Below are 27,247 nucleotides of genomic sequence, written 5' to 3' on the forward strand. Positions count from 1 at the left end.
AAATTCTCACACATTGTACACTCTGCTCTATTTATCCCAGTCCTATCAGAAATAAAGAATGCATAATGCTTATAGAGCCTATTTAACGCTTCAGCCAGTCTCTCATATAAAAATGGAAAAATTAACCCTTTAAAGTTTCACTTACATCAGTGCCTGCCAAACTGCCCAACTAACTGACCCCTAAAGGTCATAACATGTCCCAGATGATGATCCACTAGAGGAATTAACCTCCAAAGTGATGTCCTTCAGTACCTAGAAGGCAAAGGCACTTACCTGTGGATCCAGCTGCAGGACAGGAACAGCTTCTTTGGTGTGATAGACACTCCACTCTCTATCAGGGACCTTCAGAAAAAGAAAGAACAGAATAACCAACTCTGACTTTCTATAAAGGGGTAGCAATAATGTTAGAAATGAAGCAAAGACAACCTCACCGCTTTCTAACTGCTAAGAGCCACCATTACTTTTACTAAAAAGGTTGACATGGACACAGCATAGTCCCAATCCTTGCTTGCAGGGAAAAGTAAATAAAGGAAAGCAGGAGCACCAGTGGATGTGAGAGTCAGCGTTTATTTCCACAATAACGCTGTGTTAAAAGAACTCAAAAAACAAACAAGAAAGTCAAATTGTGATAAACAAATAGTGCTCTGGAATTACTGACGGCAGCTGATTGTTCAAATAGGGTAGGGAGGCTGGAAAACAGCTAACGCGTTTCGGCTGTAACGCCGTAGTCTTAGCTGGTTAAAAATTAAAAACAAGCGCCCTTTTTCTAGGGCTAACCTTCCTCCTATTGGACAATCTGGTGGGCCAATCCAAAACTACTTACAACTGCATGTACATTTAACCCCCTAACACACCTTATACTAGACTGAAAAAAAGGTTCTTGCTAAGTAAATATGTATGTTATTACTTTTTATGTCACTGAGAATACTTGCTGTATATTTTTGTTTGATGCTCAATAAAAATCTTTAAACACTAAAAGTAACCGTTATGTCTCTTTAAGAAAGGAGAGTAATCAGATTTCACCTTCCCTCAAAGCGCATAATGCTAAGTATACTAAAACTTACTTAAGATTTTTTTAAAGCAAAGTCCCTCACACCTCTATACCTCAGGCTAGCTGAGGAGTCTTACCGCACCGGGACCGGAGTTGATACTAGTAATTGCAAGGAGACTTTTGCTTGCTGCAGATCCGCTATCAGAGTTGGCTGTCACCCTAGAAAGCTGTGAGCTAAAACACACGCCCTGCCTAATTCACTCCGCTCGATGATGAATAAAAGCAGAAGAACGGAGGACACGTGATTGGACTCAGAAAAGAAACTGTGCCACCGGAAAAGCGCGTGTTTCTGTCCGACCAGATTAAACACTAAATTCTCACACATTGTACACTCTGCTCTATTTATCCCAGTCCTATCAGAAATAAAGAATGCATAATGCTTATAGAGCCTATTTAACGCTTCAGCCAGTCTCTCATATAAAAATGGAAAAATTAACCCTTTAAAGTTTCACTTACATCAGTGCCTGCCAAACTGCCCAACTAACTGACCCCTAAAGGTCATAACATGTCCCAGATGATGATCCACTAGAGGAATTAACCTCCAAAGTGATGTCCTTCAGTACCTAGAAGGCAAAGGCACTTACCTGTGGATCCAGCTGCAGGACAGGAACAGCTTCTTTGGTGTGATAGACACTCCACTCTCTATCAGGGACCTTCAGAAAAAGAAAGAACAGAATAACCAACTCTGACTTTCTATAAAGGGGTAGCAATAATGTTAGAAATGAAGCAAAGACAACCTCACCGCTTTCTAACTGCTAAGAGCCACCATTACTTTTACTAAAAAGGTTGACATGGACACAGCATAGTCCCAATCCTTGCTTGCAGGGAAAAGTAAATAAAGGAAAGCAGGAGCACCAGTGGATGTGAGAGTCAGCGTTTATTTCCACAATAACGCTGTGTTAAAAGCACTCAAAAAACAAACAAGAAAGTCAAATTGTGATAAACAAATAGTGCTCTGGAATTACTGACGGCAGCTGATTGTTCAAATAGGGCTAACCTTCCTCCTATTGGACAATCTGGTGGGCCAATCCAAAACTACTTACAACTGCATGTACATTTAACCCCCTAACACACCTTATACTAGACTGTTGATGCTGCTAAGCAAATAACCTGAACATATGTTATATCTTTGTATATTTCAGAATTGATAATCATAACAAAACTCATAATGGGACAATTGTTAATGAACAAAATAAATTAAAAATGAAAAATTAAATTGTTATCTCATGGCTGACAGGAACAGAGAGGAACTTAACAAGATACATAATTCCATGTTTATATCTAAATCTAAACATTTCTCTCACATACATTTTGTCATTCTTGGTACACAAAGGAAAGGGATAACCAATAAACAGATACCTTCCTGTCATTTTATAAAAAGTTAGATAGATATTTGCATAATTGCAATAATTATGAGTGTGTTCACTCCAGCATAATGGAATATTAACCCCTTAACGACCGAGGACGTGCAGGGTACGTCCTCTAAAAAAATACCCTTAACGACCAAGGACGTACCCTGCACGTCCTCGGTGTGGAAAGCAGCTGGAAGCGATCCTGCTCACTTCCAGCTGCTTTCTGGTTATTGCAGTGATGCCTCGATATCGAGGCATCCTGCAATAACCCTTAGTAGCCATCCGATGCAGAGAGGGCCACTCTGTGGCCCTCTCTGCACCGGATATCTATGGCTTCCATCGTTGGTGGGTGGGAGCGTGTGTAGGAGGTGGGTGGCGGCCAGTACCCAACATGGCCCCCAGTAAGGCAGAGGGGGAGGGTTAGAGAGCTGTTTGGGGGGGATCAGGGAGGTTGGGGGCTATGGGGAGATTCTACAAAGCAGCATATGTAAATATGCCCCCAAAAAAAAAGAAAAGAAAAAAAAAATACCTTTTATTTTAGTACTGGCAGACTTTCTGCCAGTACTTAAGATGGCGGGGACAATTGTGGGGTGGGGGAGGGAAGGAAGCTGTTTGGGAGGGATCAGGGGGTGTGATGTGTCAGGTGGGAGGCTGATCTCTACTCTAAAGCTAAAATTAACCCTGCAAGCTCCCTACAAACTACCTAATTAACCCCTTCACTGCTGGGCATAATACACGTGTGGTGCGCAGTGGCATTTAGCGGCCTTCTAATTACCAAAAAGCAACGCCAAAATCATATATGTCTGCTATTTCTGAACAAAGGGGATCCCAGAGAAGCATTTACAACCATTTGTGCCATAATTGCACAAGCTGTTTGTAAATAATTTCAGTGAGAAACCTAAAATTGTGAAAAAAATAAAGTTTTTTTTATTTGATCGCATTTGCCGGTGAAATGGTGGCATGAAATATACCAAAATGGGCCTAGATCAATACTTGGGGTTCTCTACTACACTACACTAAAGCTAAAATTAACCCTAAAAGCTCCCTACATGCTCCCTAATTAACCCCTTCACTGCTGGGCATAATACACGTGTGGTGCGCAGTGGCATTTAGCAGTCTTCTAATTACCAAAAAGCAAAGCCAAAGCCATATATCTCTGCTATTTATGAACAAAGGGGATCCAAGAGAAGCATTTACAACCATTTATTTCATAATTGCATAAGTTGTTTGTAAATAATTTCAGTGAGAAACCTAAAGTTTGTGAAAAAATTTGTGAGAAAGTGAACAATTTTTTTTATTTGATCGTATTTGGAGGTGAAATGGTGGCATGAAATATACTAAAATGGGCCTAGATCAATACTTTGGGATGTCTTCTAAAAAAAATATATACATGTCAAGGGATATTCAGGTATTCCTGAAAGATATCAGTGTCCCAACGTAACTAGCGCTAATTTTGAAAGAAAAGTGGTTTGGAAATAGCAAAGTGCTACTTGTATTTATGGCCCTATAACTTGCAAAAAAAGCAAAGAACATGTAAATATTAGGTATTTCTAAACTCAGGACAAAATTTAGAAACTATTTAGCATGGGTGTTTTTTGGTGATTGTAGATGTGTAACAGATTTTGGGGGTCAAAGTTAGAAAAGGTTTGTTTTTTTCCATTTTTTCCTCATATTTTATATTTTTTTTTATAGTAAATTATAAGATATGATGAAAATAATGGTATCTTTAGAAAGTCTATTTAATGGCGAGAAAAATGGTATATAATATGTGTGGGTAGAGTAAATGAGTAAGTGGAAAATTACAGCTAAACACAAACGCCGCAAAAATGTAAAAATAGCCTTGGTCCCAAACGGACAGAAAATGGAAAAGTGCTGTGGTCATTAAGGGGTTAAACTATTAGCTCTACTCTATCTAGATCCTATGTATGGATAGGTTCAAGTATGGGACTGTTATTCAATGAACAAAATAGCAATGAAATAAATTAAATAAGTAAATAGACAAATAAAAGAACAGTTCACTTCCCACTAATTTGCTATGCTGGACATTCTCTTGTATATGTCCCCACTGTGCTATAATCCTGCTAGGATATAATGATTATGTAATTCAAAAATGACTGAATATATGTATAACCTTATCTATAAAGATATGTGTTTTGGAGTTTGCAAACACTCCCAAACTTATACTGGTTAGTACCAATAGTTTATTAAGTCAAAGGCTGAGTTTAGTCCTGAAGGTGTCCTGGTCTTCAATTTGAAGATCCAGAACACCTCCTGTCTGCCTAGGGCTTTCTCCCTGTCCCCACCTCTTGGTGGCACAGGTACATGTTCAATGGCCTTCCATCTGAAACTCTCAGTGCTTTTGGAGTGTTCAAGTGCGAAGTGTTGCACTAGAGGAGTGCTGGACTTTCCTACTCTGATGGTAGAGAGGTGCTCCCTAAACATATCTTTATAGATAAGGTTATACATATATTCAGTCATTTTTGAATTACATAATCATTATATCCTAGCAGGATTATAGCACAATGGGGACATATACAAGAGAATGTCCAGCATAGCAAATTAGTGGGAAGTGAACTGTTCTTTTATTTGTCTATTTACTTATTTAATTTATTTCATTGCTATCTTGTTCATTGAATAACAGTCCCATACTTGAACCTATCCATACATAGGATCTAGAGTAGAGCTAATAGTTTAATATTCCATTATGCTTGAGTGAACACACTCATAATTATTGCAATTATGCAAATATCTATCTAACTTTTTATAAAATGACAGGAAGGTAGCTGTTTATTGGTTATCCCTTTCCTTTGTGTACCAAGAATGACAAAATGTATGTGAGAGAAATGTTTAGATTTAGATATAAACATGGAATTATGTATCTTGTTAAGTTCCTCTCTGTTCCTGTCAGCCATGAGATAACAATTTAATTTTTCATTTTTAATTTATTTTGTTCATTAACAATTGTCCCATTATGAGTTTTGTTATGATTATCAATTCTGAAATATACAAAGATATAACATATGTTCAGGTTATTTGCTTAGCAGCATCAACAGTCTAGTATAAGGTGTGTTAGGGGGTTAAATGTACATGCAGTTGTAAGTAGTTTTGGATTGGCCCACCAGATTGTCCAATAGGAGGAAGGTTAGCCCTAGAAAAAGGGCGCTTGTTTTTAATTTTTAACCAGCTAAGACTACGGCGTTACAGCCGAAACGCGTCAGCTGTTTTCCAGCCTCCCTACCCTATTTGAACAATCAGCTGCCGTCAGTAATTCCAGAGCACTATTTGTTTATCACAATTTGACTTTCTTGTTTGTTTTTTGAGTGCTTTTAACACAGCGTTATTGTGGAAATAAACACTGACTCTCACATCCACTGGTGCTCCTGCTTTCCTTTATTTCCTTGACAATCGGATCCCTTACAGTGAGCACAGCTGAGGTTCGCCTCCTCCCCTCCCCCTCTCGTGGATTGGACAGAATACTCACCGGGCGGTGACGTCCTGAGCCGCTGACCAATAGGAGAAGCCGCACGCGTCTGAGGAGGGTGGGGTCTGCATTCAGTTGGTAACCGGCAGAGTCGCAGAGCTCCAGGGCATTCTGGGCGCAAGATAAGGAGATTAACATATCCACGGGGATCGCGGATCACCGGCAACCAGAGCCCAGCCCCAGACCGACCACAGAGAAACCCCCCCCTAGGACTGGACGCGGTAAGTCGACTCACAGAGTCACAGAGTTCTTTTTCAGTGTGGGACTTCTGTTTATTGCATGCAGGGAAAAGTACCCATAAAAGGATTACAATCTTCAGACACCATCTTCACACATCCTCCATTGACAAAGGCAAAGAGAATGACTATGGATTATGGGTAAGGGAAGTTACGCTTAACAGCTTTGCTGGGGTGCTCTTTGCCTCCTCCTGCTGTCTAGGAGTTGAATATCCCACTAATAATTGGAATGAAGTCGTGGACTCTCCATGCCATAGGAAAGAAAACAGGGTTCTTATTAAAATTGATTACTGATCATTTTTATCCCAACTCCATTTAGTGTAAGGGGTGTGATCTTGGTCTTTATTTAAAGACTACAGTCACTTTTGAGTTAAATGTCTCTTTTTTTAAACCCAGCCAAGTATGCCACCTAGTGAAGCAATACACTTCTGTAGATTTTAGTTCTGCTTGCTTTCCCCAGTTATAATAACAAGGGACAGAAAGATGAAAACTACAGCTGACACTTACAATAAAAACAATGATATATACAGAATAGTTATATGTTGCCTTACTTTTTAGGAGCTCTTTATGAATTCCATCTCTGTTGCCATCTTCACTTCCTTGGGATCTGCTGACAAAATGCTGCACTCCAAGGACAGCTAAAACAAATGATATGAAACCTTACTATCTAATTTAATGCAAAAAGTCACATAGTTTGTAGACTGTTGTTAATAAAGAATGGATTGCAGGTTTGGTACTGACTTGCAAGGTCATTAAGTTCTGTATCTGTGGCACTTGCCAGTGCTTCTTCCAGTTCTGGCTCCAGGGTCAGCTGTTCCTCTGGCTTGCTTTCGATTGGCATGTATTTCGGAACAAATGCTTTGCCTGTGAGAATAAAAAATAACAAAAATGAATGTCATATTAAAATTAAGATCTAATTAAGTAATAAAATGCATTTGGAAATAAGTAAAATACAGCACCCACACTCATTAATAGAGTGTGATTTTTGCAATCTGATTGGATATGTGAAGCTAATTGCTTCTTTATATAATTATTATGACATTACTAAAATACTCCTTTGCATTGTCACTAAATGTTTCTAAAGCTATTATTAATTACAAAGCAATTAAGTTAGATTAAACACTATGGCCTAGATTTGGAGTTTGGCGGTAGATGGGTTGTTAACGCTACGCGTGCTTTTTTCTGGCCGCACCATAAATTTAACTCTGGTATCGAGAGTCCAAAAAAATGCTGCGTTAGGCTCCAAAAAAGGAGCGTAGAGCATTTTTACCGCAAATGCAACTCTCGATACCAGAGTTGCTTACGGACGCGGCCAGCCTCAAAAACGTGCTCGTGCACGATTCTCCCATAGGAAACAATGGGGCTGTTTGAGCTGAAAAAAAACCTAACACCTGCAAAAAAGCCGCGTTCAGCTCCTAACGCAGCCCCATTTTTTCCTATGGGGAAACACTTCCTACGTCTGCACCTAACACCCTAACATGTACCCCGAGTCTAAACACCCCTAACCTTACACTTATTAACCCCTAATCTGCCGCCCCCGCTATCGCTGACCCCTGCATTATATTATTAACCCCTAATCTGCCGCTCCGTAAACCGCCGCAACCTACGTTATCCCTATGTACCCCTAATCTGCTGCCCCTAACCCCGCCGACCCCTGTATTATATTTATTAACCCCTAACCTGCCCCCCACAACGTCGCCGCCAGCTACTTACAATAATTAACCCCTAATCTGCCGACCGCAAAGCGCCGCCACCTACGTTATCCTTATGTACCCCTAATCTGCTGCCCCTAACACCGCCGACCCCTATATTATATTTATTAACCCCTAATCTGCCCCCCTCAACGTCGCCGACACCTACCTACACTTATTAACCCCTAATCTGCCGAGCGGACCTGAGCGCTACTATAATAAATGTATTAACCCCTAATCCGCCTCACTAACCCTATCATAAATAGTATTAACCCCTAATCTGCCCTCCCTAACATCGCCGACACCTAACTTCAATTATTAACCCCTAATCTGACGACCGGAGCTCACCGCTACTATAATAAATGTATTAACCCCTAAAGCTAAGTCTAACCCTAACACTAACACCCCCCTAACTTAAATATAATTTACATCTAACGAAATTAATTAACTCTTATTAAATAAATTATTCCTATTTAAAGCTAAATACTTACCTGTTAAATAAATCCTAATAAAGCTACAATATAAATTTTAATTATATTATAGCTATTTTAGGATTAATATTTATTTTACAGGTAACTTTGTATTTATTTTAACCAGGTACAATAGCTGTTAAATAGTTAAGAACTATTTAATAGCTAAAATAGTAAAAATAATTACAAAATTACCTGTAAAATAAATCCTAACCTAAGTTATAATTAAACCTAACACTACCCTATCAATAAATTAATTAAATAAAATACCTACAATTACCTACAATAAAACCTAACACTACACTATCAATAAATAAATTAAATACAATTCCTAAAAATAACTACAATTACATAAACTAACTAAAGTACAAAAAATAAAAAAGAACTAAGTTACAAAAAATAAAAAAATATTTACAAACATAAGAAAAATATTACAACAATTTTAAACTAATTACACCTACTCTAAGCCCCCTAATAAAATAACAAAGACCCCCAAAATAAAAAAATGCCCTACCCTATTCTAAATTAATAGAGTTAAAAGCTCTTTTACCTTACCAGCCCTGAACAGGGCCCTTTGCGGGGCATGCCCCAAGAAAATCAGCTCTTTTGCCTGTAAAAAAAACATACAATACCCCCCCCCAACATTACAACCCACCACCCACATACCCCTAATCTAACCCAAACCCCCCTTAAATAAACCTAACACTAAGCCCCTGAAGATCTTCTTACCTTGTCTTCACCTCACCAGGTATCACCGATCCGTCCTGGCATCCGGTGCTGAAGAGGTCCAGAAGAGGCTCCAAAGTCTTCCTCCTATCCGGCAAGAAGAGGACATCCGGACCGGCAAACATCTTCATCCAAGCGGCATCTTCGATCTTCTTCCATCCGGTGCGGAGCGGGTCCATGTTGAAGCAGCCGACGCGGATCCATCCTCTTCTTTCTGCGTCTCCCGACGAATGACGGTTCCTTTATGGGACGTCATCCAAGATGGCGTCCCTCGAATTCCGATTGGCTGATAGGATTCTATCAGCCAATCGGAATTAAGGTAGGAATATTCTGATTGGCTGATGGAATCAGCCAATCAGAATCAAGTTCAATCCGATTGGCTGATCCAATCAGCCAATCAGATTGAGCTCGCATTCTATTGGCTGTTCCGATCAGCCAATCAGAATATTCCTACCTTAATTCCGATTGGCTGATAGAATCCTATCAGCCAATCGGAATTCGAGGGACGCCATCTTGGATGACGTCCCTTAAAGGAACCGTCATTCGTCGGGAGACGCAGAAAGAAGAGGATGGATCCGCGTCGGCTGCTTCAACATGGACCCGCTCCGCACCGGATGGAAGAAGATCGAAAATGCCGCTTGGATGAAGATGTTTGCCGGTCCGGATGTCCTCTTCTTGCCGGATAGGAGGAAGACTTTGGAGCCTCTTCTGGACTTCTTCAGCACCGGATGCCAGGACGGATCGGTGATACCTAGTGAGGTGAAGACAAGGTAGGAAGATCTTCAGGGGCTTAGTGTTAGGTTTATTTAAGGGGGGTTTGGGTTAGATTAGGGGTATGTGGGTGGTGGGTTGTAATGTTGGGGGGGGTATTGTATGTTTTTTTTTACAGGCAAAAGAGCTGATTTTCTTGGGGCATGCCCCGCAAAGGGCCCTGTTCAGGGCTGGTAAGGTAAAAGAGCTTTTAACTCTATTAATTTAGAATAGGGTAGGGCATTTTTTTATTTTGGGGGTCTTTGTTATTTTATTAGGGGGCTTAGAGTAGGTGTAATTAGTTTAAAATTGTTGTAATATTTTTCTTATGTTTGTAAATATTTTTTTATTTTTTGTAACTTAGTTCTTTTTTATTTTTTGTAATTTAGTTAGTTTATGTAATTGTAGTTATTTGTAGGAATTGTATTTAATTTATTTATTGATAGTGTAGTGTTAGGTTTTATTGTAGGTAATTGTAGGTATTTTATTTAATTAATTTATTGATAGGGTAGTGTTAGGTTTAATTATAACTTAGGTTAGGATTTATTTTACAAGTAATTTTGTTATTATTTTAACTAGGTAACTATTAAATAGTTCTTAACTATTTAATAGCTATTGTACCTGGTTAAAATAATTACAAAGTTGCCTGTAAAATAAATATTAATCCTAAAATAGCTACAATGTAATTATAATTTATATTGTAGCTATATTAGGATGTATTTTACAGGTAAGTATTTAGCTTTAAATAGGAATAATTTATTTAATAAGAGTTAATTAATTTCGTTAGATTTAAATTATATTTAAGTTAGGGGGGTGTTAGTGTTAGGGTTAGACTTAGCTTTAGGGGTTAATCCATTTATTATAGTAGCGGTGAGCTCCGGTCGTCAGATTAGGGGTTAATAATTGAAGTTAGGTGTCGGCGATGTTAGGGAGGGCAGATTAGGGGTTAATACTATTTATGATAGGGTTAGTGAGGCGGATTAGGGGTTAATAACTTTATTATAGTAGCGCTCAGGTCCGCTCGGCAGATTAGGGGTTAATAAGTGTAGGCAGGTGTCGGCGACGTTGAGGGGGGCAGATTAGGGGTTAATAAATATAATATAGGGGTCGGCGGTGTTAGGGGCAGCAGATTAGGGGTACATAAGGATAACGTAGGTGGCGGCGCTTTGCGGTCGGCAGATTAGGGGTTAATTATTGTAAGTAGCTGGCGGCGACGTTGTGGGGGGCAGGTTAGGGGTTAATAAATATAATACAGGGGTCGGCGGGGTTAGGGGCAGCAGATTAGGGGTACATAAGTATAACGTAGGTGGCGGTCGGCAGATTAGGGGTTAAAAAATTGAATCGAGTTGCGGCGACCTCGGTTTAGGGGTACATAGGTAGTTTATGGGTGTTAGTGTACTTTAGGGCACAGTAGTTAAGAGCTTTATAAACCGGCGTTAGCCCAGAAAGCTCTTAACTCCTGCTTTTTTTCTGCGGCTGGAGTTTTGTCGTTAGAGCTCTAACGCTCACTTCAGAAACGACTCTAAATACCGGAGTTAGGAAGATCCCATTGAAAAGATAGGATACGCAATTGACGTAAGGGGATCTGCGGTATGGAAAAGTCGCGGCTGAAAAGTGAGCGTTAGACCCTATTTTGAGTGACTCCAAATACCGGCGGTAGCCTAAAACCAGCATTAGGAGCCTCTAACGCTCGTTTTCACGGCTACCGCCAAACTCTAAATCTAGGCCTCTATATCCTTACATATGACTAAAATGCATAGAGAAGTAATTATATAATTCTTCTTATTATAACTTTATTATTATTAATAATAATAATAATCATCATCATCATCATAAAGTACTCAATATTAATAGAGCAGTTTTTCTGTAATTATCTTCCATTATATTTTTCATTCAACTAAGCTGTGAAAAGAAATATATTTACACACTCCCATTCTCTCTTGCTATGACGCACCATATCCCATTCAGCAGGAAGATAGGGGAGTTTATTTTTTCTATTTATTTTTACAGGTTAACTTGAAACTAAAAATGGCTGTAGTAAGTAGAAAAAAAAAATCTTGATTGATAGTAATTAATTGTTTTATTGTAATGACATGCAAAGACCAGGCTTAATTTTTCTCTCCCACTGCTATATTCAAAGAAAAGGGTTGTTACTGTATTGGGCCCACAGAGAATTTTCCTTTAGTAGATTGTGATACCTTTTAATGGACAATAGAAGTCCCAGCAGATTTGCACTAGAATGTCCATTTAAGCAGCAGATTTAGTGTGTTTGGATTGGGGAGGGATTGTGATTCTACAGAGAATTGTCTGATCATTGAATTGTGATGAAGGTATTACAAGGCCCTGGAATGGGGTCCTGTTATTGTATCAATATATATGAAAATGGTTCAGCTTGATGGATAAACACTGTGCTAGTACCCATAAAAGATTTTTTGTGAATCTAATATTGAAGGAAATAAGCCACTAAAAATGAAGTGATGCTGCATTAGAAAACTGCACAAACCAATAAAAAATATCTCAGAGACAAAGGGAATAAAGAGATCTTGGCATCCCTCAGTGGTTTGCAACTTGCTATAAAATAAACAGATATTGTAACAAATGAAGATTTTTCCACAGCTGTTCCTTGGGTGGGTAACAAGTTATGTAACTACTTCTGCTAAATAATCATGAGACACAATGCAAAAGACACATCTGACTCTGCTCAGCAGGAGTGGTAAAGACTTCTCTGTGAGAGGTCAAGTACTGCATAGAAAGCAATTTAGTGAAATTAAAAATGGAAAGTCATGTTAACTAGTGGCATGCCCATATTATTTGTGTATGAATTGTTGCCTCTGCTTGCAAGGGCAGACCTCATCCTCCCAGCAAATGGTGAGATGCCCCCACCAGAAACTAATTAAAGGGACATTATACACTAGTATTTTCTTTGCATAAATGTTTCTTTCCTAAGATATGGTGAGTCCACGGCTTGAGTAATTACTGTTGGGCATATCACTCCTGGCCAACAGGAGGAGGCAAACAGCACCATAGTTAAACTGCTAAGTATCACACTCCCTTACCCACAACCCCCAGTCATTCTCTTTGCCTTCGGTGCATGGAGGAGGTGAAGTTTAGGTGTCTCAAGAAAAATTCTGATTTCATCTTCAAGCAAGTTTTGGGGTATAGCCGTATTCCACGTCATTCCTTGCAGTCAGGTAGTGGTGGCTTTAAAGCAGTTAGGAACTTGCAAAGAGGTACTTTGTGTGTTTTCCTAACAATTGCTGCCCTAGTTTAGAAAGGCAGAGTTGGCTACTCTGTTCTTTCTTTTTCAAAAGTCTCTGTGAGGAACTGTGTCCTCTAATACCTTGTAACTGACTACATCCCGGACAGCGGAGCAGGTAAGTGTTTTTTCTTCCAGTTTGGGAGACCATGCACTTAAATTAAAAGACACTGCTTTTTTATTGGGGCATAAATAATCCTGTTGTATGGGTTACACTGGGGCATGAAGCAGGGACTGTAGCATTGTAAGACTCAAATTTAAACTCTTTTAAAAAGGGTAAAATGTTTTTATTAGGCTTTATTTTCAGACACATATTTACTTGATAAAACAATACAAGTTTAAACTGAAAGTAAGGCTGAATTTTCTATTTCAGTAGCTTATTCATTTCCCCTTTGCTTTAAAATAAAAAGATGCAATATTTTAAACTGTCAGGTTTGAAAAATCGGTTATTTCTGGTACTCAGTGTACCAGGAAATAGTGCCTCTCTGTGTCGCAGCAGAAATTTGAGCTCAGCAGTTGCGGTCACATGACCGGCTTTACTTCATAACGTTTCTGAGAAAAAAGTAGTTTTTCTCCATTTCTGGGTGATCTGGTCTTAATTGGTAGTGGTAAGATAACTCAGTAAGTGAGGTGTGGGGTTGCTGATGTTTTATTAAATGTTTTTTCTTAACTTTTCTCACATAATTTTAGCTGGGGATCAATCCTAATTTGGGATAAAATTTAAAGTGTATTTTTTCCTTGGCTTATTTTAATTGAATATTCAAATCTTTGAAACTTATCTGTACAAGTTTATTTACTGTTTCACAACATGTCGGATATGGAGCAAGAGCCTGCTCTCATGAATTCATGCTTATTATGTTTAGATGCACAAATTGCAGCTCCTATGCAATTTTGTTCTTCATGTGTCAAGAAAACCTTGCAAAATAAAGGCAACATTTTTGAGCCTAATGTCTCTCATGATGATGCTGTTAAAATAATACCTCAGCTTTCTCCTGCTACATCCCTAGCCGCAATGGTGTCACATGCAGTGCCCTGCGGTTCCTCTATAACTCCTAGTGGAGTTTAATTAAAAAGCAGAAATTGCTGCCTCTGTATCTTTAGCGGTACCTACGGCATTAGCGGCTATTCCCAGATTACAGTGAAAACACAAGAGGAAATCTAGAAATTTAGAAAGTAAGGTGCCTATCCTCAGTTCTGCTTCCCAAGTTGCCTTTTCTCATAAGTCTGATGAGGAAGCTACATCAGGACTTTCTGAGTGTGAAATCTCAGATTCGGACAGTATAATTCCTTCTTCTGAGATTGTGGTGGTATCCTTCAGATTTAAGCTTGAACACCTTTGTGTATTGTTAAAGGAGGTTTTAGCTAGTTTAGATGACTCTGATACCCCTGTCGTTTTCACTCCTAAGAAATCTAGTAAACCTAATAGTTTCTTTGATGAACCTTCCACTTCGTAAGTGTTTCCTGTGCCGAACCGTGCTAGGGATATTATCTCACAGGAATGGGAAAAACCAAGGGGGTCTTTTCCCCCGTTTCCCATTTTTAAGAAAATGTTTTCTGTCGAGGACTCCATTAAAGACCCTTGGTATACTGCACCCAAAGTTGAAGGGGCCATTTCCACTCTGGCTAAGAGGACCACTATTCCTATTGAGGATAGCTGGTCTTTTAAGGATCCGATGGACAAGAAGCTGAAGGCTTATTTGAAAAAGATTTATGTTCATCAAGGTCTCCAATGGCAACCTGCGGTGTGTATTGCCACTGTGACTAGTGCGGCATCTTATTGGTTTGAGTTTCACTGTCCTAGCCCCCTTTATATCTTCCCTACAAATCCTTGCACCTCCCTCACACACCTGCTTGCCACTGAATAACCGCCTTTCAGTAATTACGGATTACATCAACACCGCAATCTAGCAAGCTCTACGCGTAGGACTCCTGCATAGACTTCCAGGCTTCCTTCTGTAGTGGTTTCCAAAACAGTGATTGCAACATTAAGATACCACATATAACATCTTCTATAAACTATTTCCCACAACTGAGCAAGCTTTGTTATTGTTGCCAAGTTAAACTCAGCGCAACCTCTGCATATTCTATTAAAACTCTGGTTGCTCAATCTGCAAACTAAGGTTGTCAGAGTTTCTGCCCTTCTGATTGCCTGTTCTTCACACACCCACATTGCAGTGTCATAGGCTGTTTGTTTTTCCACTGCTGCAAAATCCTACGAGTAGCAACACGGACATCAGCTGAATCACACCTAATCTGTACCTAGACATGAAAGGAACTTTAGTGCATCATACTAAAACGGATTTATATGAACTCAAAATCCAATAGGGATTCCACTCCCATAACTCCGATTTTTCCAGACATCCATAGTGCAACCTATACAGGACTAAATTCTCTCCTGTAACAAGTTAAACAAGGAAACACATAAGAATTGTGAATACCACAAAGTAATCCAGTCCACAAATTGTTGTCTGCAGTTGCGATCCACTTACTTGGTTTTCCAGCTACGTGACAGCGTTATGGTTGAAATCCTGGTCTGTGGACGTTTCCTCTAAAGTCAAGCTTCTGGCAATTCCTTACAAGGGCAAAACCTTGTTTAGACCCGGTTTGGCAGAAATTATCTCTGATATTACGGGTGGAAAAGGGTCTTTTCTACCTCAAGATAAGAAGACTAGGCATAAAGGACGTCAGAGTAATTTTCATTCCTTTCGTAACTTCAGAGGAAAGCCTTTCTCTTCTTCTTCCAAGCAGGAACAATCCAAGTCTTCTTGGAAACCCAATTAGTCTTGGAACAAGGGGAGACAATCAAAGAAACCCGCAGCTGATTCCAAATCAGCATTAAGGGTTTGCCCCCGATCCTGGAACGGATCAGGTGGGGAGAAGACTTTCTCAGTTCTTTCAAGCCTGTATATGAGATGTCCCAGATCCCTGGACTGTGGACATAGTATCCCAGGGTTACAAATTGGAATTCAAGACTTTTCCTCCCAGAGGCAGATTCTATCTCTCAAGATTATCTGCAGACCAGATAAAGAGAGAGGTGTTCTTGAATGTATACAACATCTTTCCTCCCTCTGAGTGATAGTTCCAGTGCAGGAACAGGGTCTCGGGTTCTACTCCAACCTATTTGAGGTTCCCAAAAAAGAGGGAACTTTCCGTCCCATTATAGACTTGAAGTGTCTAAACAAGTTTATCAAAGTTCCATCCTCCAAGATGGAGACTATACGCTCCATTCTTCCTTTAGTACAAGAGGGTCAGTTCATGACAACCATAGACCTAAAGGATGTGTATCTTTGTGTTCCTATTCACAGTGACCATCACAGATTCCTAAGATTTGCCTTTCTGGACAAACATTTCCAGTTTGTGGCCCTTCCATTTGGTCTAGCCACGGCTCCCAGAATTTTTTCAATGGTTCTGGGGGCTCTTTTGGTAGTGATCCGTTTTTGTAGAATTGCTATGGCACCCTACCTGGACGACATATTGGTTCAGGCTCCATCTTTTCAACAAGCAAAATCTCACACAGAGATATTGTTATCTTTTCTTCATTCCCACAGATAGAATGTGAATCTGGAAAAAAGCTCCCCTTTCCCTGCTACAAGAGTAGTGTTCTTAGGGACCATAATAGATTCTCTATTGATGACGATTTTTCTGACAGAGGTCAGGAAAAACAAAATCATTTCCTCTTGCCTCTCTTTTCACACTACTGCTTATCCTACAGTGGCTCAATGTATGGAGGTAATCGGTTTGATGGTGGCTTCCATGGACATCATTCCTTTTGCTTGATTCCCTTTGAGAGCTCTCCAGTTGCGCATGCTCAGACAATGGAATGGCGACCATGCTGATCTATCTCGGTGAAAAGACATCAGTCGTCAAGGGACTCTCTCCAGTGGTGGATTTCTCAGGAACATCTGTAACATAGTAGATGAGGTTGAAAAAAGACCGAAGTCCATTGAGTTCAACTTATACAAATCTAAAATATATACAAAAAGCTCCAGTTAAGCTTACATACTCCCACTAAAAGGCGACCCATTTAATACTAGCATTCATAGCCATGAATTTTGTTTATAAACAGAATGTATCCAAACAATTTTTAAATGTATCTAGGGTATTGGCATTCACTACCTCCTTTGGTAATGAGTTCCACATTTTTATTGCTCTTACAGTGAAAAAACGTTTCCGTTGCAGGAGATTAAATCTCCTTTCCTCCAACCTTAAATTGTGACCTCTGGTCACAAACAATTTTCTTGGAATAAACAGAGCTTCTGCCATCTCTGTATATGGGCCTTGAATATATTTATATAAAGTAATCATCATTATATATATATTTATATAAAGTAATCACCTCTTAAGCGCCTTTTTTCTAAAGAAAACAGACCCAGTTTGGCTAGCCTCTCCTCATAGCTTAAATTCTCCAATCCCCTTATTAGCTTTGTGGCCCTTCTCTGAACTTTTTCTAGTTCTGCAATATCTTTTTTTGCGATCAGTCCCCAGAACTGCACTCCATACTCAAGGTGAGGTCTTACCAGGACTTTATATAGTGACAGAATTATGCTTTCCTCCCTTGAATCAATGTTTCTTTTAATACATGCTGGTATCTTATTAGCCTTTGAAGCCGCTGCCCTGCATTGTGCACCCATCTTTAGCTTGTTATCTATTACTACCCCCAAATCCCTTTCCTCCTGTGTTTGGCTAAGTCTTGTCCCATTTAAATAATACGTTGCCTGCTTATTTTTACTTCCAAAATGTAGAACCTTGCATTTTCCCGTATTAAATCTCATTTTCCATTTACCTGCCCATACTTCTAATTTTTGCAGGTCCCTTTGTAACGAAAGTTCATCCTGCGCTGACCTAATGACCTTACTTAACTTCGTATCATCAGCAAAAATAGAGATGTCGCTATTTAGTCCTTGCTCCAAGTCATTTATAAAAATATTAAAAAGAATAGGGCCCAGTACTGATTCCTGGGGGACTTCACTGATTACCTTTGTCCAATCTGAGTATGATCCATTTACTACTACTCGTTGCTCCCTATCTTTTATCCAGTTATTTATCCATGAGCTAACATTTTCAGCTATTCCCAGTCCCTTAATTTTGTGTATTATTCTCTCATGTGGCACTGTATCAAACGCCTTTGCAAAATCTAAGTATATCACATCAACTGATTCCCCTTTATCTATATTTTTACTTACTTCCTCATAGAATCTAATTAGATTAGTTTGACATGATCTATTTCTCATAAAACCATGCTGATTAGAACTCATAATCTTGTTTACACGAATATGCTCAGCAATATAATTCTTTATAATTCCTTCAAATATCTTCCCCACTATTGATGTCAGACTAACTGGTCTATAGCTTCCTGGATCATTTCTACTTCCCTTTTTGAAGAGTGGCACCACATTAGCTTTACACCAATCTTGGGGTACCATGCCTGAGGATAATGAGTCTTGAAAAATTAAGAGCAGAGGTTTGTCTATAACAGTGCTAAAATCCCTTAACACCCTTGGGTGTATTCCATCTGGGCCTGGAGTTTTATTTACCTTAATATTATCCAATTTGTTCCTGATATCCTCTATACATAACCCAGTTAATGGTATGGACTGGCATGTTCTATTTTGTTCCAAAGTATCATACAATGGTTCCTCTCTTGTGTATACTGAAGAAAAAAACTGGTTTAGTATCTCAGCCTTTTCCCTGTCATTGTTAATCATGCTACCCTCCACGCATTTTAATGTACCTATATTGTCTTTCTTAGATTTTTTTTGCTATTTATCTACTTAAAGAACCTTTTAGGGTCTCAGGGCACATGCTTTCGGAGACCTTCCTAGGTGATTGTGACCACGGACGCCATCCTGCTGGGCTGGGGAGCAGTCTGGAACTCGTTAAAAGTTCAGGGCCTTTGGACTCGGGTGAAGTCTGCTCTTCTCATCAACATCTTGGAGTTGAGGGTGATTTACAATGCTCTATTGGCATGGACTCAGTTGTCCTCAGTCCAGTTTATCAGGTTCCAGTCAGACAACATAACCTCTGTGGCTTACATCAATCACCAGGGAGGAACTCTTAGTTCCTTAGCCATGAAGGAGGTTACTCAGATTTTTCAGTGGGCAGAGACCCACAATTGCTGTCTATCTGCCATCCACATTCCAGGAGTAGACAACTGGGAAGCGGATTTTCTAAGCAGACAGACTTTTCATCCCGGGGAGTGGGAACTCCATTCGGAGGTGTTTTCCAGCTTAGTCCTCAAATGGGGGGTGTCGGAGTTAGATCTGATGACATTCTGATGCTCTGACAGTTCCTTGGGTATTCAGGTTGGCATACCTATTTCCTCCATTTGCTCTTCTCCCATGAATCATTGCTCGTATCGAACAGGAGAGGGCATCAGTGATTGTAATAGCCCCTGCGTGGACTCGCAGGATCTGGTTTGCAGACCTAGTGGAGATGTCATCTCTCCCACCTTGGAGACTACCTCTGAGGAAGGACCTCCTGATTCAGGGTCCCTTCCTTCATCCAAATCTCGTTTCTCTGAAGCTGACTGCTTGGAGATTGAACACTTAATTCTGTCTAAGCCTGGTTTTTCTGAGTCGGTCATTGAGACCATGATTCAGGCTCGCAAGACTGCTTGGAGATTGAACGCTTAATTCTGTCTAAGCCTGGTTTTTCCTAGTCGGTCATTGAGACCATGATTCAGGCTTGCAAGCCTGTTACTAGAAAGATTTACCATAAGATATGGCGTAAATATCTTTATTGGTGTGAATCCATGGGCTACTCTTAGAGTAGAATTAGAATTCTTAGAATTTTATCTTTTCTTCAGGAAGGCCTGGAAAAGGGATTGTCAGTCAGTACCCTGAAGGTTCAGATTTCTGCTTTATCAGTTTTACTACATAAACGTTTGGAGGATGTGCCAGATGTGCAATCTTTTTGTCAGGCCTTGGTCAAAATCAGGCCTGTCTTTAAGTCTGTTGTTCCTCCTTGGAGCCTTAACCTTGTTCTTAAAGTTTTACAGCTGGCTCCGTTTCCATAGACATTAAGTTGTTATCTTGGAAGGTTTTGTTTCTTGTTGCTATCTCTTCAGCTTGAAGAGTCTCAGAACTCTCAGCTCTGCAGTGTGATTCCTCTTATCTTATTTTTCATGCCGATAAGGCGGTTCTTCGTACTAAGTTAGGTTTCCTTCCTAAGGTTGTTTCTAATAGAAATATCAATCAGGAAATTGTTGTTCCCTCTCGGTGTCCTAATCGTTCTTCTTCCAAAGAACGTTTGTTACACAATTTGGATGTTGTACGTGCTCTTATATTCTACTTACAGGCGACTAAGGATATTCGCCAATCCTCTGCACTCTTTGTCTGTTTCTCTGGAAAACGTAAAGGTCAGAAAGCTACTGCTACTCCTCTTTCTTTTTGGTTACAAAGTATAATTCGTTTGGCTTATGAGACTGCCGGACATCAGCCTCCTGAGAGGATTACGGCTCATTCCACAAGAGCTGTTTCCTCTTCTTGGGATTTCAAAAACTCACCAGCATTAATTTTGGGGAGATAAACTGTGAGAACTGCAGTCATAACATTCTTAAAGAATAAGATGAGACACACCCAAGGAACATGCCTGCTCAGTCCATTTGCAGAGGCTGCACAACTCATTTTATACTAGAGAAATAAAGTACACTAAATGTTGTCATTTTTGGTTTGATTTTAATATGATTTTTACTGTGTACATTAAGTATAATTTTCCCTGTGTGTTTTAAATAAGAATTTTGCTTCATAATTTAAATTTGGATTTTGATGCATTATTTTCATATTCATTTTGTTGCATACTAGTAATATAATGTTTTTAATGTGTACTTTAATTACAGGTTTTACATTGTACTTTCAATGCTCTTTTTAAACTGCTTATTTTACTGAGCACTACAGGGAGTGCAGAATTATTAGGCAAATGAGTATTTTGACCACATCATCCTCTTTATGCATGTTGTCTTACTCCAAGCTGTATAGGCTCGAAAGCCTACTACCAATTAAGCATATTAGTTGATGTGCATCTCTGTAATGAGAAGGGGTGTGGCCTAATGACATCAACACCCTATATCAGGTGTGCATAATTATTAGGCAACTTCCTTTCCTTTGGCAAAATGGGTCAAAAGAAGGACTTGACAGGCTCAGAAAAGTAAAAAATAGTGAGATATCTTGCAGAGGGATGCAGCACTCTTAAAATTGCAAAGCTTCTGAAGCGTGATTATCGAACAATCAAGCGTTTCATTCAAAATAGTCAACAGGGTCGCAAGAAGCGTGTGGAAAAACCAAGGCGCAAAATAACTGCCCATGAACTGAGAAAAGTCAAGCGTGCAGCTGCCAAGATGCCACTTGCCACCAGTTTGGCCATATTTCAGAGCTGCAACATCACTGGAGTGCCCAAAAGCACAAGGTGTGCAATACTCAGAGATATGGCCAAGGTAAGAAAGGCTGAAGACGACCACCACTGAACAAGACACACAAGCTGAAACGTCAAGACTGGGCCAAGAAATATCTCAAGACTGATTTTTCTAAGGTTTTATGGACTGATGAAATGAGAGTGAGTCTTGATGGGCCAGATGGATGGGCCCGTGGCTGGATTGGTAAAGGGCAGAGAGCTCCAGTCCGACTCAGACGCCAGCAAGGTGGAGGTGGAGTACTGGTTTGGGCTGGTATCATCAAAGATGAGCTTGTGGGGCCTTTTCGGGTTGAGGATGGAGTCAAGCTCAACTCCCAGTCCTACTGCCAGTTTCTGGAAGACACCTTCTTCAAGCAGTGGTACAGGAAGAAGTCTGCATCCTTCAAGAAAAAGATGATTTTCATGCAGGACAATGCTCCATCACACGCGTCCAAGTACTCCACAGCGTGGCTGGCAAAAAAGGGTATAAAAGAAGAAAATCTAATGACATGGCCTCCTTGTTCACCTGATCTGAACCCCATTGAGAACCTGTGGTCCATCATCAAATGTGAGATTTACAAGGAGGGAAAACAGTACACCTCTCTGAACAGTGTCTGGGAGGCTGTGGTTGCTGCTGCACGCAATGTTGATGGTGAACAGATCAAAACACTGACAGAATCCATGGATGGCAGGCTTTTGAGTGTCCTTGCAAAGAAAGGTGGCTATATTGGTCACTGATTTGTTTTTGTTTTGTTTTTGAATGTCAGAAATGTATATTTGTGAATGTTGAGATGTTATATTGGTTTCACTGGTAAAAATAAATAATTGAAATGGGTATATATTTGTTTTTTGTTAAGTTGCCTAATAATTATGCACAGTAATAGTCACCTGCACACACAGATATCCCCCTAAAATAGCTATAACTAAAAACAAACTAAAAACTACTTCCAAAACTATTCAGCTTTGATATTAATGAGTTTTTTGGGTTCATTGAGAACATGGTTGTTGTTCAATAATAAAATTAATCCTCAAAAATACAACTTGCCTAATAATTCTGCACTCCCTGTATATTGTAATGTACTGTATGTGTCTCTCCTGATACAGAAATTAAGGTTATACCCATTAGCAAGATACACAGCTCTCAATGAAAAATTTGTTTAGAGAATCCTGTAAAGTACCTTGTAGCACTAACAGATGTGTTTATGTAATCTCACCTAAATGGACAGTTTTGGAGAATTGGGCCCTCTGTCATGGGGAACAGGAAAGGTATTACATTTTTGGGTTTGTGTCTATCATTTGTAGCCACGCAAAGTTTTAAATTCTGTTTAAATATATTTTTAAAATGATGTTCACAGTTCATGCAAAAATATTTATTATTGGATTTATTAATCACTAGAACAATACATGAGGAATATTATTTTTTTAGATTTGGAAATTAGGAGATATGAAATTGTTTTCATCTAGTCATGAAATTTACTGGCTCATAGTTTGTATCATATCCAGTAATACACTTATGTAATGAAATATAGTCTGACAATTATATAACTGTATCTTTAACAACAACTGTTAAACTTAATTTACCATAAATGTGCCTATCAATGCTATGGAAAATTCTCTGATAGACAAAAAAAGATTGCATCCGCATGGAAATAAAATACAGCATGAGTATTCCTGAGAGAGGTATAAGTTAATTTTATGGGGTCGATTTATCAAGTGTCTGGCGGACATGGTCTGCTGTAGCGAATCATGTCCACCAGACATTGATAAATGCTGACAGCATACGCTGTTGGCATTTATAATTGCACAAGTAGTTCTGGTGAACTGCTTGTGCAATGCCGCTCCCTGCAGATTCACAGCCAATCGGCCGCTAGCAGGGGGTGTCAATCAACCTGATCGTATGCGATTGTGCGGATTGATGAAAATCAGCTAACTTTATACCAGAGTGTGAATCCAACAGAAAGCAACGTTTCAGGCTCTTAACCCTTACTCATGCTATGTGATTCAACCATCATTACATAGACTTACTGTATATAGCACACTAGTACCAACAAGTTTCTTAATTACCTATTCCAATTTACCTGTACAAAATACCTGTACACATTCCAAACTGCACCACCCAGTGGCACCTTAAAAGCATATCACATCAATTTAAATCCTTCATAAAAGACACAGGTGACTTTATAAATACATTGGAAGGAATAGCTCTTAGCACCGACAAGTGCATCTTGTATACTCTGGATGTACAGAGCTTGTACACATCCATAAAACATGAGAGTGGAATTCCCTGTGTTAAGAAGCTGTTAAGTAACTCTGATAGACATAATATACAGCAAATAGAATTTTTGGAGGAACTACTGAGATTAGTTTTATTCAATAACTATTTTTTGTTCTAGGACACATGGTACATACAAAACCAGGGACAGCCATGGGGTCTAATGTTGCCCCCTCATATGCCAACATATTCATGGGTAACTTTGAGGAGAAATATGTGTATGAAAACCCACTGTACTTACAGTATGGTGCCACTTGGTGGCGCTTTATTGATGATGTGTTTGGCATATGGGGGGGGGGCAACATTGACTCTTTGTATGAGTTTGTAACAGAACTGAACACAGCAGTTAGGGGTAATAAATTTACCCTGACGTGGCATGAGACTACAGTTGCCTTTTTGGATACTGAGGTTGTGAAGGAGGGCGTTTTAATTTGAGTTGTGATATTCACACTAAGGCCACTGATAGGAATAACTTACTTCACTACCATAGCTTTCACCCTGAGATATTATTGAACTCCTTACCTAGGAGTCAATTGATACGGGTTATACGTATTGTGAGTCAAGAAGGCAAGATACAGGATAGACTGCGTGAGATGGTTGACAAGTTTTTGAGTAGGGCCTATCCTAAAGCGATTATAGAAAAGGAAATTGCAGAAATAAGTGAGATTACTAGGGATTCTTTGCTGTCAAGAATAAAAGACAAAAAGGAAAATAAAAATGACTGATAGGTTTTGGTCTCCAAATACAGTAAGAATAGCAGAGAGATTAGGAGTATGATACACAGACATTGGCATATCTTAAAAATTTGTAATCCCAATATAAGTAGTTTCAAACAAACCCCAATGATGGCTTTTAAAAGAAATTGTAATTTAAAGGATTTATTGGTACAGACTGATATAGGCAGCGGTAAAAGATCTACTCAAAACTTTATAACAGGTAAGAATATGGGTTGTTATCCTTGTTTAGGCTGCTTCAGCTATAATTCAATGATTAAAGGAGCCACTTTTGTTCACCCTAGATCTGGCAAAATATATAAAATGAGGGATTATTATACTTGTTCTGAAATTTATATTGGTGAGATCACAAGGAGGGCTAGTGACCATATTAGGGAGCGTAAGTCGAACATCAGGTGTGGGTACAAGGTTGCCCCTGTATAATCTAATTTTGGAACCCAAACACGCTATTAGCCAATTGAGGTGGCAGATAATTGACCAGATTAAGATGCCCAGGTGGGGGGGGGGGGGTGATAGGGAATTACTATTGAAAAGGAGGGAGTTATATTGGATTTTTACATTGAATGCCCTTAAACCATATGACATGAACAAGGCGTATGATATGTTTGTGTATATTTGAGCATCTGTATATGTATACTATGATTCACTGATTTAAATTGATGTGATATGTTTTTAAGGTGCCACTAGGTGGTACAGTTTGGAATGTTTACAGGTATTTTGTACAGGTAAATTGTAATAGGTAATTAAAGAACTTGATGGTACCAGTGTGCTATATAAGTCTATGTAATGATGGTTGAATCACATAGCATGAGTAAGGGTTAAGAGCCTGAAACGTTGCTGTCTGTTGGATTCACACTATGGAATAAAGTGAGCTGAATTTCTTTGTGCTTTGGAGCCTTTTCATTTGGTGATATTTTGAGGCCTGCAGTGGGTCTTTTGCTTTCCACATACACTTGCATTAATAAGGGACTGTTTGCTGATTCCTATATATATGTTGATCGAGCGGCTTGATGTCCGCCACCTCAGAAGTGGCGTACGAGTTAAGGAGCCGCAATCTTAAGACCGCTGCTTCTTAACACCTGTTAGGTTAGTGCGGAAACGGGTACACGGCCCCATGATAACATGGGTATACGGCCCAGTGATAAATAGGCCCCCCCCTTGGGTTAATTAAAAGGACATATAAGTTTTATTTGAAATACACACTGTTATATTTTAAGAAACATAAGAAGTGTTTTTAGTATGGCTTTATTTGTAAAAATGCTTTTACTAATAACATGCATTTTCCACAAGGACATACTCCAAGTTGAGACTGAAATACTGGTAAGATGATATGTATGCTAGTAGCATAATATATGTATATGTAATATAAAAATGGACAATATGTTACTTTTAATATGTATAATACTTGCACAACATATAAGCCAGCTAAAGAAAAACTGCTGGTACTGCGGTTGAACAGTTGTGTAACTAAGCAGGACAACAATAATGAATCCCTGAAACCTTTTCTATTAATTAAATAAATCACAAACTGCATATATATATATATCTATATCTATATATATATATATATATATATATATATATATATATATATATATATAAGAAATAGGCATATATATAAAAATTACTTTAATGTGCCTTTAATTACACAATCCATGGTGAGGCTCAAAGGAGACACCAATCTTTGGGCAAGATTAGTAGAACTTACAAAACTTATGTGACGGTGCTTGGCAAAAGAACACTCTTTACATAAGAAGTGTTTCTTAATAATCCCTGGGTTGGAGCCCAAAACTAGGTCCCCACGATTATTTTTTTTAGTAAAAGCAGAAGAAGGTTCATTATGTTATTCTGTCCCCAGCCAGCTGCTCACATATAACTATTTACTCTGGCAGCACTGCCTTCTGCAGATTTCTTGTTATTCTGTAAGTCAAAAGGCTTCAGAGAATGGGCCCACTTGACATCATCAAGGCAGGAAAGTGCACAGTGATAAACACTCTGCAGACACTCAGCACTTTTACTGATGATTTTTTTAAACTCTTTTTCGGCCAAAGGTGTAGTGAGTGAAATGGAAACTCTGCTTACTTACTTATTTTGGGCTAGAATACAAATGGAGCGCTAATTTATCCTGCGCCTGTAAACAGCAAATTTGTGTGTGCTGTTATTGCTGAGTGGAGTGCAAATATGGCACTCGCGTAAGCGATATTTTGAGCTCCACTCATAATCTGGCCCTTAGTGGAACTATTTTACTTGCAAATTACTGGTCACTGTGACAATTTTAGGTAAACAGTTTGGTTCATTTTAAGACCACTGTGCTAATAAACACATCTCAACAGCATTGAGACTGTGTAACTATATTAACCACAAAAAATATGCTAAGATCAGAGTAACAGGCTTTGGTTAAAGGGACAGTCTAGGCCAAAATAAACTTTCATGATTCAGATAGAGCATGTAATTTTAAACAATTTTCCAATTTACTTTTATCACCAATTTTTCTTTGTTCTCTTGGTATTCTTAGTTGAAAGCTTAACCTAGGAGGTTCATATGCTAATTTCCTAGACCTTGAAGCCCACCTTTTTCAGATTGCATTTTAACAGTTTTTTACCACTAGAGGGTGTTAGTTCACGTATTTCATATAGATAACACTGTGCTCGTGCACAAGAAGTTATCTGGGAGCAGGCACTGATTGGCTAGACTGCAAGTCTATCAAAAGAACTGAAAAAAGGGGCAGTTTGCAGAGGCTTAGATACAAGGTAATCACAGAGGTTAAAAGTATATTTTTATAACTGTGTTAGTTATGCAAAACTGGGAAATGGGTAATAAAGGGATTATCTATCTTTTAA

General features: G+C 39.1%; 1 protein-coding gene across 2 annotated transcripts in view; it reads right to left on the bottom strand.

Moving 5' to 3' along the window:
- Window positions 1-27,247, bottom strand: part of LOC128663247 (tropomodulin-2) — a 343,309-nt gene that overhangs the window by 90,186 nt on the left and 225,876 nt on the right. For both annotated transcript variants that reach the window (XM_053717475.1, XM_053717474.1), the window contains 2 exons: window positions 6,862-6,984; window positions 6,672-6,758 (listed from right to left, as the gene is read on the bottom strand). In XM_053717475.1, coding sequence (XP_053573450.1) covers window positions 6,672-6,758; window positions 6,862-6,984 — 210 coding nt within the window. The remainder of the gene's footprint in view (window positions 1-6,671; window positions 6,759-6,861; window positions 6,985-27,247) is intronic.

The sequence above is a fragment of the Bombina bombina genome, chromosome 6 (assembly GCF_027579735.1).
Source record: "Bombina bombina isolate aBomBom1 chromosome 6, aBomBom1.pri, whole genome shotgun sequence".
In the NCBI taxonomy this organism is placed as follows: domain Eukaryota; kingdom Metazoa; phylum Chordata; class Amphibia; order Anura; family Bombinatoridae; genus Bombina; species Bombina bombina.